This window comes from Syngnathoides biaculeatus, chromosome 5 (genome assembly GCF_019802595.1).
Source record: "Syngnathoides biaculeatus isolate LvHL_M chromosome 5, ASM1980259v1, whole genome shotgun sequence".
In the NCBI taxonomy this organism is placed as follows: Eukaryota; Metazoa; Chordata; class Actinopteri; order Syngnathiformes; family Syngnathidae; genus Syngnathoides; species Syngnathoides biaculeatus.
The window spans coordinates 29,113,654-29,131,364 of record NC_084644.1 but is presented as its reverse complement, the minus strand read 5'-3'; the positions used below and the strand labels follow the sequence as shown (position 1 = coordinate 29,131,364).

The 17,711-nt window shown below is 42.0% G+C and overlaps 1 protein-coding gene across 2 annotated transcripts in view; it reads right to left on the bottom strand.

Annotated features, from left to right (window-relative positions):
* Positions 1-2,154: 2,154 nt before the first annotated feature.
* The window catches only part of zbtb7b (zinc finger and BTB domain containing 7B), a 32,914-nt gene continuing 17,357 nt past the window's right edge, over positions 2,155-17,711 (bottom strand). For both annotated transcript variants that reach the window (XM_061821024.1, XM_061821023.1), the window contains 2 exons: positions 6,083-7,131; positions 2,155-5,359 (listed from right to left, as the gene is read on the bottom strand). In XM_061821024.1, coding sequence (XP_061677008.1) covers positions 4,783-5,359; positions 6,083-7,125 — 1,620 coding nt within the window. In that variant the 5' untranslated portion in view covers positions 7,126-7,131 and the 3' untranslated portion in view covers positions 2,155-4,782. The remainder of the gene's footprint in view (positions 5,360-6,082; positions 7,132-17,711) is intronic.

Genomic DNA, 17,711 nt, shown 5'->3' with positions numbered 1-17,711 from the left:
GTAGTGCTGGAGCCGATTCCAGCTATCTTTGTGCAGGAAGCAGGGTGCTCCCTGAGCTGGTTGCCAGCCAACTGCAGGGCACTTGGAGACAGACAAAAGTCGCACTCACAATCACACCTGGGGGCAATTTAGAGTGTCCAATTAATGTTACATGTTTTTGGGATGTGGGAGGAAACTGGAGTACCTGGAGAAAAGCCACGCAGGTATTACAGTGAGAACACGTAAAGTCCACACACCCCGGGCCAGGAGTTGAACCCCAGTCCTCAGAACTGTGAGGCTAACACTCAACAGCTGCTCCACCGTGTGGCAAACTTACAATAACAAATTTAGTGGAAGTACGGTATTCCAAGTCCCACTCAACGCACAGACCCCGCACACACTGGTTCCCACATACAGCTCCCGATCCACCAGCTTGAAATCCAAGACGGCTCCTGGTGAAGACTTATCAGAAGTTACAATAATGAGCACTACAAATTTATCTCGATTTACCAACATAATTTGGTCTGGAAGTCACTTCGGAAAGTGAATTTTTCGTTAGTAGAAGGGAATTTTACATCCAAATACTAATCCCTTCCAAGCCCCCCGCTAAAAAAATAGGCATTTAAAGCCCCATTGATACAAAAACCATGATTTTTAGTATGTTTTTAATTTGGAAAAAAAATAAATAAAAAGGCAGCCGGAATGGACCCATCTGTTTTTTCGCAACACAATTTAATTTTGACGTATATGGCCTTTTGTAACTCCCACCAAGAAAATCTTCTCAAGGGATTGGGTTTTGGAGAAGAAGCAGGAAGTGACGACGTCAGCAGGAGCGCACTCAAGCTGTCTCGTGTGTTCATACTAGTTTTACCTGCTGGAAGGTAGCTCTTTGTTCCTTCGTATTAGCCAAAATGCCGGCTCGCTGTATTGCTGGATATTGTTCGAGGATGGATTTACTCTTTTTACTTTTACTTATACTTTTCAAATAGACCTGGTTCGTCGTGAAAAATTGATTGCACAGGTGAAAGGGACGAGACCTTCGTGGGTTCCAAATGACAGGTGTGCATAGAGCTACTAAAAAAAACTTTGGCGGGGGGCGTCATCTCTCAGAATGTAACAAAAGATCCCACGTACGTAAGTGAGGGGTGCTAAATATGTTGATCTGCACGTCTACGCCACGGACTACTTCGGCGGTGCCGCATCCGCAAATATGGCTCAAAGTGATAGGGTAAGAGTCGGTCACTTCACTTGATTGTGAGGTGTTCTCTTCTTCAAAAAGAGCTTCCGTGTCCCATAGGCAGGTGTCACTACGTGTTTTCAAAGGCAAATGTCTTGGTGTAACATCTGCTGATAACGTTGCAGGTAATATGGCTACCACTTGGATGTGGAATGAGACTTCCACAACATTGGTCATGATGACACGCTCTCTGCTCATATTTATTTTTTCGCATAGACATTCAAGTTAATAATGTTATATGTATTTTTCATTACAATATCTATTTTACATTTTATATTGGGATGTCAGTGGGGCTTTAAAGTGGATAGTGTAAAAAAATGAACATTTTGTTCATTTACCTTTGGCGTTGGGTGACTATGCGAAGAGAAGGGTGACTGACAACCAAAAGGTGTCCTGGAGGATGAAGGAGGCAAACATTTGAAAACAGACTGAATCTATGTACGCACACCATTTAGTTCCACTAAAGATGGTGAAGAAAGATGAATAAACTTCCAAAAGTCAAACGAAAAACTGCAAATACTTACAAATGTGTGCTAGCGAGTAACAGCGCTAGCGTGATTTGGGGACAGTGAGTGTTCGAGGTAAAGATTGAGCTCGCTCCTCGCCAATAAGATTCCGGGACGATGCTAGTTGTAGCAGACTAGGAACTATTACCTTCTTCGTGACAGAAGAACAACAAAAATATAGCCCACATTCCTCAGAGGACCAGGAGCTTCTCGCCGCGATGTGACGCTGGGATCTTCTTCATCAGTGTGGCCTTAGCTCGCAGCTAATTCTCCGATTGTGGTGCAGACAGCTCTCTGAGATCGTGTTTCTTCACCTGGATGCTCTCTGAGTTCCTTTTTTTTTTTTTTTTTTTAAAGAAAACCTCTTATCCCCCCCCCTTCAAAAAAAAAAAAAAGAATTAAAGAATTATACGGGGGAAAAGCAGCAGAAAGCAAGCTTGGACTTTTTTTTATTATTATTATTTGTGTTGACTGACAATATTAAAGGGGTGGGGGACAAGACATACAGTGAAGGTCATCTTAGAAAGAAACTGACAGACAAAATCAAACATCCCTGATAGTGAGGTGGTCTTGGACCCTCCTCCCTTCACCCAAGCCACTAAAACGTATATAGAGGTACACTTCACAACTGGCATTGAGTCGCACGCGCGCACGCGCTCCATTTGGACCAAGCACTAACACTCTCCATTAGGACCAGTCGTAGTTCATGTAAATGCCTTTCTAAACCAGCTCGCAATATTAACTATTCATGATTTGAATTTTATTCTTTTCAAACCGGCGGCCTCACGTCTGCATGAAGAGCGTGCAGGAGCACACCGGCATTTTATTCCCCCCATTTGATGTCATATAACCACTTAGTGCATTGCTCAAGAGTTCCTGAGAAGAAGTGCAGGGGGGGGGGGGAACTAAGGCAACTTCATCACGTGATATACAGCATATATTATAGTAGATTTCAATAAAACTCTGTACTCAACAAGAGAAAGGATGTTCATAGTATTTCAACATAAAAAAAAGAAAAAAAGTCTTAAATGGTCCCGTGTGACTTAGTTGACTACTCAAGTAACGCGTCTTTGTCGTTGCAATTAGCTCCCAAAGCGGGCACCAGATGACAGATGCAAGTGCTCAAGACTGCTAGGAAGTTGGAAAAGGTACATTTCACTGCAAAATACAGTAAACACATGGTTGACAAGCATTACAGGCACCGTATCAATAACTATGCAGGGGAGAGGCCTTTTTAAACTAAATTAATTTGGGTATTTATTTCATTTATTCATCTCCACATAATGGGATCACAGGGTTTACAATACCCACAAGGTTATCAGAGAGCGAGCCAATTTTGAAGCTTCATTTGATCAATAGCGTTCATGAACTTTACAGCAATTACCTTTTTTTTGTTTGTCCGTTTTTCTTTTTTTCCTGACAGGTAAAAGTGCTATTCTACAGTTGGGGAGAGATGTGTATTTTTTTTTTCAAGTGGTCACCACACCCATCCCCACTACAAATTAATACACCACTTCCATTAGGGTCCCACTCGATGGCAATCGGGGCACGTGATTGGTTATGAATTCGAGCGATTTTTGGTAATGTGGGGTGGTAAGTTGTTTACATGGCAGTTTTCGAGAACGCAGCAGACCCTTGGTTAACAGATGGCGTAGACGAGAAATATGAGAAAAGTGACGTCACTTGCAGGAATATGATGCAATTTGAATATATTGTCACCTGTGAGTTTCACTCTGAAAACATTTTTTTTCCTTTAGGATGTGTGTTTCAAAAAGCACAAATTTCAATTAATGATAACCTGGGAGTAAGCGATTTGGTGGGAACCATTGGCGTATCCTGAGCTTTTTTGATTTCGCAGAGAATGGATTCTACGGACTGTTTATGATGGACTGTCACACTCATTTGGGCTTCCTGTTACATTACATAAATGATTCCCTCCTCAAGAGTTGAGAAGCTCTTTAAGGGGAGATTTCATTTTTTTTTAAGTTCTTCCAAGAGGCATGATAAATGAATGAAAAACTGTAACACAACAAATGCTTATTTTCCTGTTATGGGCATTTGCGTTGAGATGATTTTTTTTACTTTTTTTGGGGGGGGGGATGGAGGACCCAATAGAAAGCTCTGGCAGGCCATATATGGCCCATATTCTGATGGTTGCACAAGCTAAAATGTTGTTTTTTTTTGCGCAGTACCTGACAGGGTTCACATGTGCAAGGAATGCATTGGTGGACTGCTAAAAAAGAGATGTAAAGCCACATTCTCCCACATACACAGGATAAAACTGTTCACAAACCCTGGATTTGATCTTGCGTAAAAGCTGAAAAATAAATAAAAACAATAAATAAATAAATACAGATGAAAGGGGTAAATGTTCTCATTCATCCCCTCACCTTTTTGTCTCTACTAAGGAAGCCAAATGGAAGACTGAAATCAACAGTCGTTTGGGGAGGGGGGGATTTTGTCCAAGACTTGGTCTCTTTTGGTCATTCAAACAGAAGCGCTCAAATAAGGAAGGAGAATGGTTCAAAACAGTCAGAGGAAAGCTTGAAAGAGTTCTTGGAACCCAACATTGGCTAGAATTCATTTTTAAGTTACCCACCCCACCCCAAAAAAAAGCTTTGGTTCCAGCACCAAATCCAAGCAAAGACAGCTGATCAAGCTGTACTGGGATGTGCAATACACCAACAATATAAAAATCTAAATACATAATTCATCTTTGCTCCGCTTAGTAGCTCTGATTTCTTTTTTGCAGAGGGAAATGCATCCCAGAAACTGCAAATATGAAAAAACACGTGACAGAAAGACAAAAAGACAACTTAACCTAAAAAGACAAGGAGTGGAAAAGAAGGAGAAACTAAATTACATGCTATGAGCCAGAGGACAACAACAACAAAAAAAACGTAAAATGATTCAGCAAACCCGTTTTCCTTTTTTTTTTTTCTAAGCGCTCTCAACATGGAGCAGCATGTCCTGCCACCTATGTAATATATATATATATATATTTTTTTTTTTAATGTGGATGGAATACCACATGCGACCAAGTACACATTCAAAAATGCCCTATTCTTCCTCCTCTTCTTCACCAATCTTCCCTTCTGTCTCCTGTGGCCAGCTGTGATGCTGCGAGTTGACTCCCCCCGGATCTTTGGGCTCGTCTTCCCTGCGCCCTCGCCGTTCCAACCCTCGCAGAAAGAGGCTCTGGTAATTGGCGAAGCGGTGCGGGCTGAGCTGCGCCAGAGCCTGCAGGGCGAGCGAGCGCTCCCTATCGGCATTTGCTTGGAACATCCCACCTTCCAGCATGGTGGGCCTCAGATACACAGAGGAGTGGGCTGGTGGGGGCTTGAGGCACATGGCGGTCTCACCTCCGTCTATGTCCACTTGTTCTTGGTCGTCTTGCTCTCGTCTGGGGCGCCGTGTGCGCAGCTCCAGGCAGCTGTGTCCCTTGCGGTGGCGCTGGAGGTGGTCCTCCCGTGCGAAGGCCTTGTGACAGAGCAGACACTCGAAGGGCCGTGCCCCGCTGTGCAAGGACAGGTGGTTCTTCAAGTCGTACGAGTGCAGGAAGCGGGCCGGGCAGTGCGGACACAAGTAGGGCCGCTCGCCTGTGTGCCTCCTCATGTGGATCTTCAACTTGTCATTCCTAAATGCAAAAACACATCAGCTGTGGGGCAGGGGGGAAATATGCTGCAAAAGACAAAATAAATTATATATACTATATATATATATATATATATATATATTTATCTGATCTTTTCGGTCTCGTGAATGCTCAATAGAAATAGTTTTGGAATGTGAAAGGAAGCCAGAGCAATCCAAACCCTCTGAACTGTGAGGGTGGAGACGTGCTAACCAGTCATTCACCCTGCTGCAGATAGAGACCGATAGATTTCAGTTTTCAAACTGTCCAAAAAGGCAAAGCGTTAGATACTAGATAACAGACAGACAGTAGCTTATAAGTAAATAGAGTGACTGAAAATACTCGGGAGGAGAAAACAAAAAAAATAAATCAGGGCACACGCACACATGCCCAATGTACTTGCATGTAATTATTGTGATTGTTTCCCTTGCCAATTATTCATTTTAATTATTTAATTATTACAATTCTTAATGATAATCACAACCTTGCTTAGTAAAAAAATAAAAACAATGGAGCAATGGCACACCTAAAAGGGCCCAACCCTGAATGTTGAAAGAGGAGTGACCGTGCAGGCCAGCTGGGACACAGAAGAGCGAGTGTGATTGTGTCAGTCCTGTGGTAAACGAGGTATCAGTCCAGCGTGTAGCCTCTCTCTCATCAAGTCAGCTCAGATAGATTTGTGACCGTGAACAGATTTCTAGTATAGTTTTCTGGAAGCGTCCGTACCTGGTGAAGCGAACCCCGCAGGCAGTGCATTGGAAGGGCTTCTCTCCGGTGTGTGTCCTCATGTGTCGAGGCAGTTTTCCCGCCCCGTGGATAATCTTCTGACAGACGGGGCACTGCTGAGGCATTTGCGACTTCCTTTTTCTGCCGACTCCCATCGCCGTCGTCGCAGAAGCTGCCGCTGCGCCTTCTCCCGGCTCGGCCACAGGGGAAGTGGTGGAGGTGCTTTCCATCAGTGTACCTTCGTTGCCAAACCCCTCCATGTCGTCTTCCTCGGACAGTTTGTCCTGTGGGGGTCGTTCGAGTATCCAATGGAGGTGGCCTCCGTTTAATGTGGGCCCCCTCTCTGGTACCCGGACCGCCTCGGGGTCCCCATTCTGTCTCCATCTGAAGAGACGTTCTTCAGGTTCAGGGCTGGGGGGCCGGGCAGGGGTCAACGAGCGCAAGCTCTCTGATCCAGGTGCGGGGTACGAGATGGGAGAAGCAGGCAGCGGGTTCACCAATGAATCGATGTGTTGCGGCCCAACTTTTTTCACCTTCTTTTTGTCAGTTTTCCTTCGGGATACATGCTCTTCTCCCAGGCGAAGAGCAGAAGTGTGTTGGTCCCTCTTCTCCTCTTCTTCGTCCAGCACTGCCTTCTCCCCCAGGATGTCCCGACAGGCGTCCGCCACACACTGAATGCCCAGAACCTGAGCCCCTCGCAAAACGTCCCTCATCCCGGAGCAGGGGATGGTCAGGGTGGCTGTGTAGGCGAACTCCAGCAGGGCGTCCAGGGCGTCGGGAGCAACGCAGTCGAGCTGGCACACGCTGAAACCTCCGCCACTGCCACCCTCGCCAAAGCCACCTTCTTCTGACCCGAAGAGGCGGCGGAAGTAGAGACTGACGGCGGCCATGACGGAGCGGTGGGTTGGGTAGCGTGCCCCGCGAGAGGTCAGAGTGAGATCACATAGGAGCCCCGAGCGCCTCTGGTCATTGAGGTGGGACAGTAGCTCGTTGCTGTGCTCCGGGAAGGGGATCCCGATAAGACCGTCCTCACCTGAAGACATCACCGCCTGGAAGACATGCATTTATTCGTTACTGCAATACCCATGAAATACCAGACGGTGGCAGTGTCTCTTAGCAAATACTTTGCTTTTCCATCACCCTTGTCTGGGGTTTTCAAAGAGCAAGGGTTGTAATTTTTTTTCTTTATTGTTATTACACATTAGTTACCTTGTCTACTGGTATGATAGTTGTGTTCGAGCGTTTAACAACTGTATCATAAGCCTGGAAAAAAATTAATTCACTTGACATAATTTCCTATTGGATAATTAGTCTTTGTATTACTTTAGATTTGAAAAGTGATTGTCCTCATCAGGGTCCACGGGTGAGCTGAACCCATTCCAGGCTATGTATGAGCGAGAGACAGGGTACACCCTGGACTGGTTGGCAGTCAATCACAGAGAACAATGTGACAAAAGTTTTAAACGTGCATTAATATACTTGTTGTTTTCAGTGGTACATCACCCTAACTCTAGAAAAAAAATCTGAAAAAAACAACTAAGCAATATTTGCACTCCACGAAAACATATCTGTTTCTCCGTCACACTGAGGGTCTCTATAAAAGGTGAGTACTTTTGATCACAGAAACTAGAAATTACTTACTTTAGTGACCCCCCCCCCCAGGACATTAACAATACAAAATTTACATTTTTTTAAAAGTTGTAAAAGGTTGACAAACAAAAAAGAAAAGTTAATAAGAAGTGTTTTTTCTTGTGATGACTACTTGAGTTTACAGGAAAATGTGCATATTTGGCCAGGTTTTTGACAGAATGGTGAATGCATGTTAGGATAACTGAAAACTCAAAGTGAATGTGAGTGCAAGCGGTGGTCTGTGTGTGCCCTGTGGATGACTGGCGACTACGCCACAGCTAATGCTGCCTCTTGCCCCAATGTCAACTGAGGAAGCCTCCAGCTGTGACACCAATGAAGACAAAATGAATGCCTGTAGCTCATGGGAAATTCAGTGTCATGGAACAGATTACATATAACTACTTTATGTGTGTATCAATAACAGACTTTCTTTTTACGGAGGGTTTAACGTACATGAAAAGTCACTACAGACTGGAGTCCCCAAAATTGACCCACTCCCACTCCACCACAGAAAGTTAGAAAACAATGTGAAAAATGGAAAAACTGATCGACATGTCTTTTCCGCCATGTGCCCCAAAAAAGTCAATGAAGCCATGGCCCATTTGCAGGGTTAGTACAGTACTGCCTTTAGATACAAGTTTTTCTCATTCCACAACCACACTTGTATCTCAAAACTATGGAAGTAATTATGTGCAACCAGGATTTGAATTAAAATGCCACTGAAAATATTTTATAAAATTGACATTGTTATTTCAAAGTGATCACATTTTCAATAGCTGTAATTTAGTTTAACTTTTCAATGTTGACAAATTGGCGGCACGGTGAATCAGCTGGCAAAGCGTTGGCCTCACGGTTCTGAGGTCCCGGGTTCAATCTTGGACCTGCCTGTGTGGAGTTTGCATGTTCTCCCCGTGCCTGTGTGGGTTTCCTCTGGGCACTGTGGTTTCCTCCCACATCCCAAAAACATGTAACATTAATTGGACACTCTAAATTGCCCGTAGGTATGATTGTGAGTCTGGCTGTTTGTCTCTATGTGCCCTGCGATTGGCTAGCAACCAGTTCAGGGTGTACCCTGCCTCCTGGCCTTTGACAGTTGGGATAGGCTCCAGCACTCCCCGCAACCCTCGTGAGGATAAGAGGCAAAGACAATGGATGGATGTTAACAAATGCGCCATATAAAAAAATGCAACCTTTAAAATTCAAACGCAATATTTTCAGTCTCCCGAGATTCAACTGGCTACAATTGTCTAAATTCAGTGTTAAGAAGGCACGGTTACTTCAGTTCAGAACCCAAGACCCAGCCAATCCAGTTACACTTTCTTAGTATGTGACGTCACGTGACTTAACCTCTTTCCAATGCAAGGAAACTGATGTGAATTGATAGTGGCCGGATGTTGTGAAACTTGGCGGTGCTATCTAATGGTGGGTGTTTGAAGCGCACAACTATACTAAATAAAAGTCCTAAATATAAACACTTGTACTTTGAGGCACTAGTATAGTGTACTTTAAAGAACTCCTTTAACAGGGGGATTTTTTTTTTTAAAGCACTGCAGTTTCACACATCTGCAAACATCAAGCACAATAACTAACACACCAAGAGTGTCAATCAAAAACTGAGCATTATTACCCTTGTGATGCCTGCATTTTTAAAATCGTGGCCTCCTATGTGTGGAGTTTGCACGTTTCCCCCGTGCCTGCTTGAGGTTTTCTATAGGTACTCCATTTTCCTCCCACAGTTGTAAAAGATGTCTAGTTGGTTAACTGAAGAGTCTAAATTGCCTGTAGGTGTGAATTTATGTGTGAATGTTCTCTATGTGTGCCCTGCAATTGGCTGGCAACCATTTCATGATGTACGCTGCCTATAGTTAGCAGAGATAAGCACCAGAACACCCACAAACCTATTGAGGATACGTGTAATAGAAAATGGATGTATGGACTTAAACATAAAAAAATGTCCAATATGCATATTTTCATATTAAGACACTGCATATCCATTGTGCAAAAAGTCTAAAATATTAGTGTGAGTCAGGAGTATAAACATCCTGGATTAAACCTTAAATGTGACATAAAGGAATTGTCACATGGTTGAAATACACTTTAGCATTTGTTTCGATATTACTTCACTGAGAAGAAGCAATGGTGTGTGCCTCACTGAAGACATGGAGATGAAAGTGGGGAGAGCCAACACAACAAGAAAACAATGGTGCCGACGTGAGAGCTGTAAAAGAGAATGATTGCTTTGGATGAGGCGGAACAGATGCAGGATTATGCAATGGCGGTCCAGTGCGACCACAGGGCACTAGGTTAATTCCCTTTATAGCATTAGCCGTTTGATTAAAACACCTGAGGAAGAAGCGAAGGCCATACAGACCAGAAAAGAAAGAGGTGCACTCGTAGGAGGAAGTTAAAGTGAAGAGTTGGCGAGAGAATGAGGAAGATACAAATTGCTACAAAACAGGGGCAAGCCTACCTTCACACCACTGTCCTGTGGGTGACGCTAATGTTACTTTAGAACAGAATGTTAACTTTAGAACGTGGTGTTGCTTTTATATACTGTATACAGCATACACTATTTGGATTAACACAAAACTTGATTTTATGTGGAAATACACATGGAAATAGCTAGACTCGCAATTAGCAGTACAACATTAATCATTTTGCCATTACAATGCACTGTGGAAAAAAAAAAGAAACTTTCGTGATGCTTGGGCATGGGACAATTTTACTAAATTAGGGTAAGAAACTGGATTAAGGTGCAGATAAAGGAATCGACTTTCATTGCTCATTGCTATGGCATCCATAGATCTTTCCAAAATACAGAATCATTACGCCACTGATTTTTTCTAAAAATTTTTTCAGGTAAAATTTCTTATTTTACATTGTTTTTATTTACTTACAGGTAAGCATAGGGTAAATGTCCAAAGTGTGCACAAAGTTACAGTGGCTATGAAATAATAAAACTACTGTTTAATTATTATTAAGGAACAAAACTGCCTTCCTTTTAGTTAACACTTGGGCCTACTATGCAACAGTGTATTTATACGAGAATTGGGGGGGGCATGGGTTTTGTGATACCGACTCTACCGACTGACCGCGATAACCTTGTTGATGACATCTTTGTCTCCATGTGAAAACGGCTTCAAGATCTGATAGGACCATTTTTAGCAGCTCCAACCTGGTTCAACAATGGGACGTCCACATCAAACTGCTGAGAGGAAAGCTTAGCTCAATCTCCCCACTCAATCATGGCTTCCTCCTGACTGCGGCAAAATGCTTTCCTAGCACAGCCCCTCTAAGTCACACTGAACTAAACTTTGTTCTGATAGGTATCGTTATCACTAACGGACGATGAAGAGTAGCTGTGTGTGACACACCGAGAACGAAGAGATAACAGGAGATGAAAAAGCCATGTCAACTGCTAAGCTAACATGAAATGCAGAGCTTCTACATACCAGAATGAGTGATTAAGTGCTACAATACTTTTAACGGATGTCTGGCTTGCTTACAGCAGAGAGAACAGGTAACCAACTGTGAAGACCAGCATCGCAGGTAAATTAACCATCTATCGTGAAAATAACACGGCAACTACACAATAGGTGCACAAAACACGTCTGGAAAAACGGAAATTAATCAGTACATTATCACCTAGGTAAGCCGGGAGGAAAGGCTTTTCCTCAGTGATATAAATTCAATGCCATATCACCCGGCCGTATTTGAGATATTCAATTATTTTTTTGATCTTGTATTTGGTATAAGATACTGGAAAACCTCTTTGATGAGGTAAAGTTAACAGTAAGTCCACACCTTAATATTAAAACTTCACATAAGGAGGCTGGAGCCAACATTTGATCCCAACGTCAGAAATCTGAGGCCACTAGCTCACTTTAGTGACTGGATAATATGTATTATTTCCCATTTGAGTACGGTAAAATCCAATTTGTTTCCTTTTGTACTAAGACCCAACTCCCTCTTCCCACTTCGCCCTGTCCACATTCTACTTGCTCAGCACTCTATGTCCCACATCCGAACGGACCTGATTTTCCACAAACAACCCAACCTGCACACGCCCTCACCCACCAGCCTTCCACTTGTTGCTTCGCTCCCACAGCAACTAGCAGCCCCCTGGCCATCCAATAAGAGCGTTCCCACGACATCCACCAGACTAACCTGCTCCAAAACACACCCAGCTAAACACTCACACACCACCATGCACGCACATATACCTAAGCACACATCGCATGCCAGCCTGTGGTCCCATCCCCCCCCAACCCCCATTCCTTCTGCCCCCACCCAGCATTGTTGCATTGAACCTGTTATGTGACAACCTTAACTGCAATCTATTTAAAACTGGGAAAGGTGAGCTCCACCCAGTCGAAAAGAAGTCAAGCCAATTAAATGTTTGACAAGAGCTTGGCAAATGAATGCTAAGGTCCCACATGCAGTGGGATATTACCCATTGTTACTCAAGACCAGCTCTACGGCCCATCCCACTGTGAGACCATAATGACAACTCACTAAATCGTCACAGCTTTAAAATGGAGTGCTTTGCAAACACCCAGCCTTTCTGTCTTTTGGAGCCAACATACCTTCTTTGTGTTCAGGCATACCAAAGTGAGGCATGAACAAAAAATATAAATAAATCAGTGTGCATGTATTAGACAGATAATGAGATTTTACTTGGGCCCATTGTAGATCAATATTTACACGTGTACAATGCAGACATCACTGAGAGGAAAAAATGCCCGGTTTCCAAAAATTGAAATTTTGAAAAGGGGTGAAGCATTGTGAGTGATATGTAAGTGAAGGGATTTTAAAGGGTAAACATTTTTCTTCAATATCATATATTGGACCTTCAGGGTGCCTCCCCACTCATCAAATAAGAGATTAAACAAGTAATTTTTTTTGGTTCTCCCTATTTCTGAAACTACAGTACATCCCTAAAGAAGATATTCTGAATTTGAAATTTACATAACTGCCCCCTACACAGTTTGTCTGCCTATGGCCTTCAGATAGACTGGGTGAATATCTCCCCATTTCAGAGTCTGGCGAGACACTATGTCAAAGCCAAAAAGGTTGGCATTGGGTTTTTCTCAACTTGTGTGAGTTTTCTGACTGCAACCGACAGTTAGGACTGTGGAGAGGATTATTGGTACCACCCTACCTACTCTTGAAGACAAAGAGAGGCAAAATTCTCTTGGACTTTTCTAGCTCCTTTCCTCTGGTAGGCGTGATCGAACGACGCACACTAAAAGCAGCGAATATTCCAATAGCTTCTTCCCCAGAGATATGAACATACACCCCTTTGAGCTCAATGCCTACAGCTACGCTAAGCAAGAGAGGTAAAAGTCGTCAGTGCATTCTATGTGTGCAGACGGCATGAAAACCAAAAGACCAAGAATGCTGTTACGTTGTGCAGCATATGGTTGCGTACAAGTTGTACAACACCATACAATAACAACAAGGGAACAGGGAGTAACCTTTCACAGGTTAAAAAATATATATTTTGCATTTTTTTCAAATATGTATTGATAATGGCTGATTTGGCATCGACAAAAAAGTCAAGCTAATGAAAATGAGTTGATGCATGAGCAAGCTATGACTTAATTTCAACGCTTTGCAATTGGCTGGCAAACAACTAACTCCTGCTCGAAGATAGATGGGGTAGGTTCCAGCACTCCCAAGACCCTTGAGAGGATAAGCAGCTCAGAAAATGGATGGATGGATGCTTTTGATGGGATCATTGACCTCCCCAACATGGCTGCCATATATTCAGATTGGATAGCCAGGTTGCTATAGCGCATTGGCGTAACCAGTCTTCATGTTCTTACCCCTCGGCATTTACTTCTTAAACAGTTGACTTACAATTTAATGGGGACATTTTTGCTATTGTTGCTCATCTACAGTATGTAGTGACTTTACTACCATATTCAATCAAACCCAGCAATCAATTACATTTTATTTATGATGCACTTTTCACACAGTGAGAAGCAACTGTTACGTATTTAAAAACAATGCCCTCCCACACACACACACACACATGCCCAGGTTAAAAACAGTAATGTAAAGACTTATGGCTAGGCACCGTGAATCCAGGTGAGGAAATCCCGTCTCTCAAGAGCCATGTGCACCGACAACACACAATGGACTACAGCCACAGCCACAATATAGTGGAATATGTCACACTGGATTGTTTGCAAATCTTTTTTTCATCAGTATTATCGCATTATTGGACACTTTAAATTTCTTTACAACTCCCTGCATCATTTGCACATTCGTAATTTGTATCACCATTGCTCCATGACTGGTCACCTTACATTGACTCTCTCTACCTATGCGTTCATGTCCCAAAGGTATATTTTGCTAGAGTGGCTTGTTTGCTGTGTTACTAGACTGCTTCCAACTACCAGAGACTAATTTCTTTTATGCTTATGCCTATATTTGGCTATTCACGATTATTCAGATTTTGATGCAGCAATTACGGTTCGTGAACAAGTGTTTGTTTCTGATAAGCAGGAAATGCTTGACAGCTTGGCTTAATTGTCGATATGGTGGAGTATAATTGACAAACAGAATTCGGTAGCTGATGATGATTGAGAAACAGTTGTGGTAGCTAACGTATATTATCATTCTTGATTCTTGGGTTATTTTGACTTTCACCTGGGAAGTTTTTATATTTAAAATGCTGATAGAGTTTTTTTTAACATTGTACAAGTTCTTCAACTACTAATACTATATCCTTTTGAAATATCACTCTCACAATATTTTGGACCGAGTTCATACTCCTTTACTACAACACTGTCCACATGTGGCATGTTAAAAAAAAAGTATATCCTACCTTTCCCGTCCTTATGGCCGTAGGCGGTAAGCATCTCACGGCCTCCATCTTCTTTTTCTCTACTTTAAAAGTACTTACTCCGACTCGTACTTCCTCTTCCTCGTCTCAGATGTGCAACTTTAAAGTTCTACTCTCTTTCTAAGCATCACATTCAAGCGCTCATACTCGGCCTGTTCCACAAATTTATTCGCTCGTTTTCTTGCTGCGATCAAAAGTAACTGAGGCACACCAAGTTACCCCTCCCCCTCATTACATAGACGGCCGCCTAGATACCCCCCGATCACCTAAATTGTCCACTATTCCGATAAATACAGCTGCTCATTGAAATATTCTGAACCGGGTCAGCAGGCCGTACCCGGCAGTGCCAGAACCATGGATGTACAGTCAAATAAGAATTACAACTCAACAGGTTAATCGGGAAGCAAAACGCGATCCAAATTGTATCGCTTGACTGTTCAACGATCAACAAAATGGCTAAGCCTTCAAATCCAATATTGGTATCATGAGTCATTTTATGCCTTTACACAAACATTGCGGAATGTGCAATATAGGACTTCAAATATCGAAACAGATGTCTCGCTTCCTCTAAAAAGCACAACACAGTCAACAGAAACCAAATGAAATCAACTTGTCCTTTTTTATATACACCAAAGCTTTTGCATGTGTTTGATGTCAGCAGGGAGATGACTAAATTGATGCTAACATTAATTTCTATATAAAATGTGCCATAGCTGCAATAGCATATATTTTACAGTGGTTACCATTTTAAGCGCTGAAAGTTTTGAGATTAGGGTTTTTGTTTGGGACAAGCAAAAACATTTGTGAGAAATTGTAGGAAAGCAAAAGATTCAGAAAAAATGTAAAGGGGACTTTCAGAGCTACATCATCTCACTCGCTTAAAGTTTTCATCAGTTTTTTTACAATAGGTAATATGATTGAACAAACAGTTGTTTGAGCTAAAATTGACTCTATATGGTTAACCATGCTTCATTTTCTGTGACAGACAAAAAAAAGGGAATGTTTGTAGTTTTCCAATAGAATCTATTAAAAAAAACAACCTTGGCGATGAATGCTTTTCACTGGATATTGACAAATGTTATATTAACACCTCCCTCAAAAATACCTGAGCTTTATTATCTTGGTAAAAACAGAATTTTTGGTGGCCTTAATGAAATGGGTGCTAACAAAAATAACAGTATGAATACTAATATCAAAGTACAATTTTGAAGTGAAGAATCAATAAAATACTGTAGACTGTATGTGTTAGTACACTGTATTTTAAACACAAGATACTACAATACTCAGTTATTCTGTTTTGAGGACACGTTCAATGTCAAATATTAAGTTGCTGTTTTAATGGCTTAAGGAGCTATAGAATGTGTAAAATCAACATCTACAATATATTATCTGTAACATAGTAGTTATTAACCTGACATAACCAACCCCCGTGCATATATTGTTGAAATCTCTCCAAAGGGTTGTAACTAGACTCAAAAAGATTACAAATACAGTCAGTGTTTTCAAATACGTCAATGGAAAAAGTTAAATTTCAAGTAAATTTAAGTCAGGCACAACAAGGGGATTTTTGAAGGAGCCTGCATCACATTTCCTGTCCCGAGCGAGTTGCATCAAGAAGCATCACGGCTATTTCGCTTTTACGTTATATTCCTTAAAGCACACTCGGAAAAATAAGACATTACAAGTTTTTGAAAAGACACGGACTGTTTCCTCTTTGTGAATACACATGTATCAGAATCTTGACACTGCAAAAATAAAAAAATAAATAAAGTACACCTATTGTACACACATTGCGGTTTATACGCCCCTAAGTATGCATTATAACCCTAACCGGTTTATTGATGTTAATTGGGGTTTGGCATTTGCAGGTAAATTATGTTTGGTTTTAGGTGTGTCAACTGTTTCCTTCTTGTCCAAATGTAGAGCACATACAAAAAATGTTAACTCTAAAGCTGCCACCCACTACTTGTGTTGGTTTTTGATACTACACAGTATTACATCTGTTCATTATCTGGGATAGTTGAGCTCCTGGGTGAGCCTTCCTCGTTGCCCGCTTTCATTATGAAAACTCGCTTCCTCTTGCTATGAAGATTTATACGTCTCTCGTAGCATGTAGACCATTTCATAATTGTTGTTTTTAGCCGGCGGGCGTGGACACCAAGCAAATGAAGACGGAAACTTAACAGTAGAAGTATTTTTCTACGAAAACTTGATGACTGTCCATTAGTATGACAACTGCCAGGAAAGTGAGCAAATGTGCACGACTTCTGCATTTGAAAATAGAAAAAAAAAAGTTCAATGTCTGTTTATACAGCACAAAATCCCACTGCGCGGACACTGTATGCGTATGGAACTACAAGTGTTGTTCTAATGGCTCTTGTTTTCCATTAAAGTTAAGTAAGTTTTCCCAGTCTACCTCAATTATATCAGGCTCCAGCGTGAGCAGGGAAAAAGTGACTTTATGCTATTCAGAGAAAAGTGCGGCCGAGAGGGAGAAATGCTGTTATGAAGTCTGATGTCACATGTTTTCCCATGTGCTCGTGCATGACTTTGTGTGTGTGTGTGTGTGTGTGTGTGTGTGTGGTGTGTGTGTGTGTGTGTGTGTGTGTGTTTGTGTGTGATGACACAGTACCACGATATCAATTATTAGTACTGCTATATCCATTACTTGCATCAATCGTGTCGTTTGTCAGCAATATTACGACAAAAGTTACAACAGATTTCCTAGAAACCGTGTGGTGTGGGCGGCACATGTTCCGAAGAAGAAACCATCTAGTGGCTTCATCAAGATAGAAATACAGATTACATAATTTATTTGGGATAACTGTGTCACGATGGAACCTTTCCTCTGTGCCCCATAATGAAAGTGACAAGGTCCTGTCTATTGCTAACATCTTATATCATGCTATGTTAAGTACAAAGTACAGTAACTGACAACATACAAGTTAAAAAAAAGTTCAAAGTTATTTTCCTCATGTCACAATACAAACATTGCCCCCACCCACCCCATCAGAGATTGCTAATAGAAGAGCCCGCTCTTATCTAAAGCTGGAGGCTCACAAAAAAGGGATAAACACAATGTTAAAGTCCTTGTCCATCTATTCCTAACATACATGACTCAAACAAATACAGTGTAGTTTGATTTTC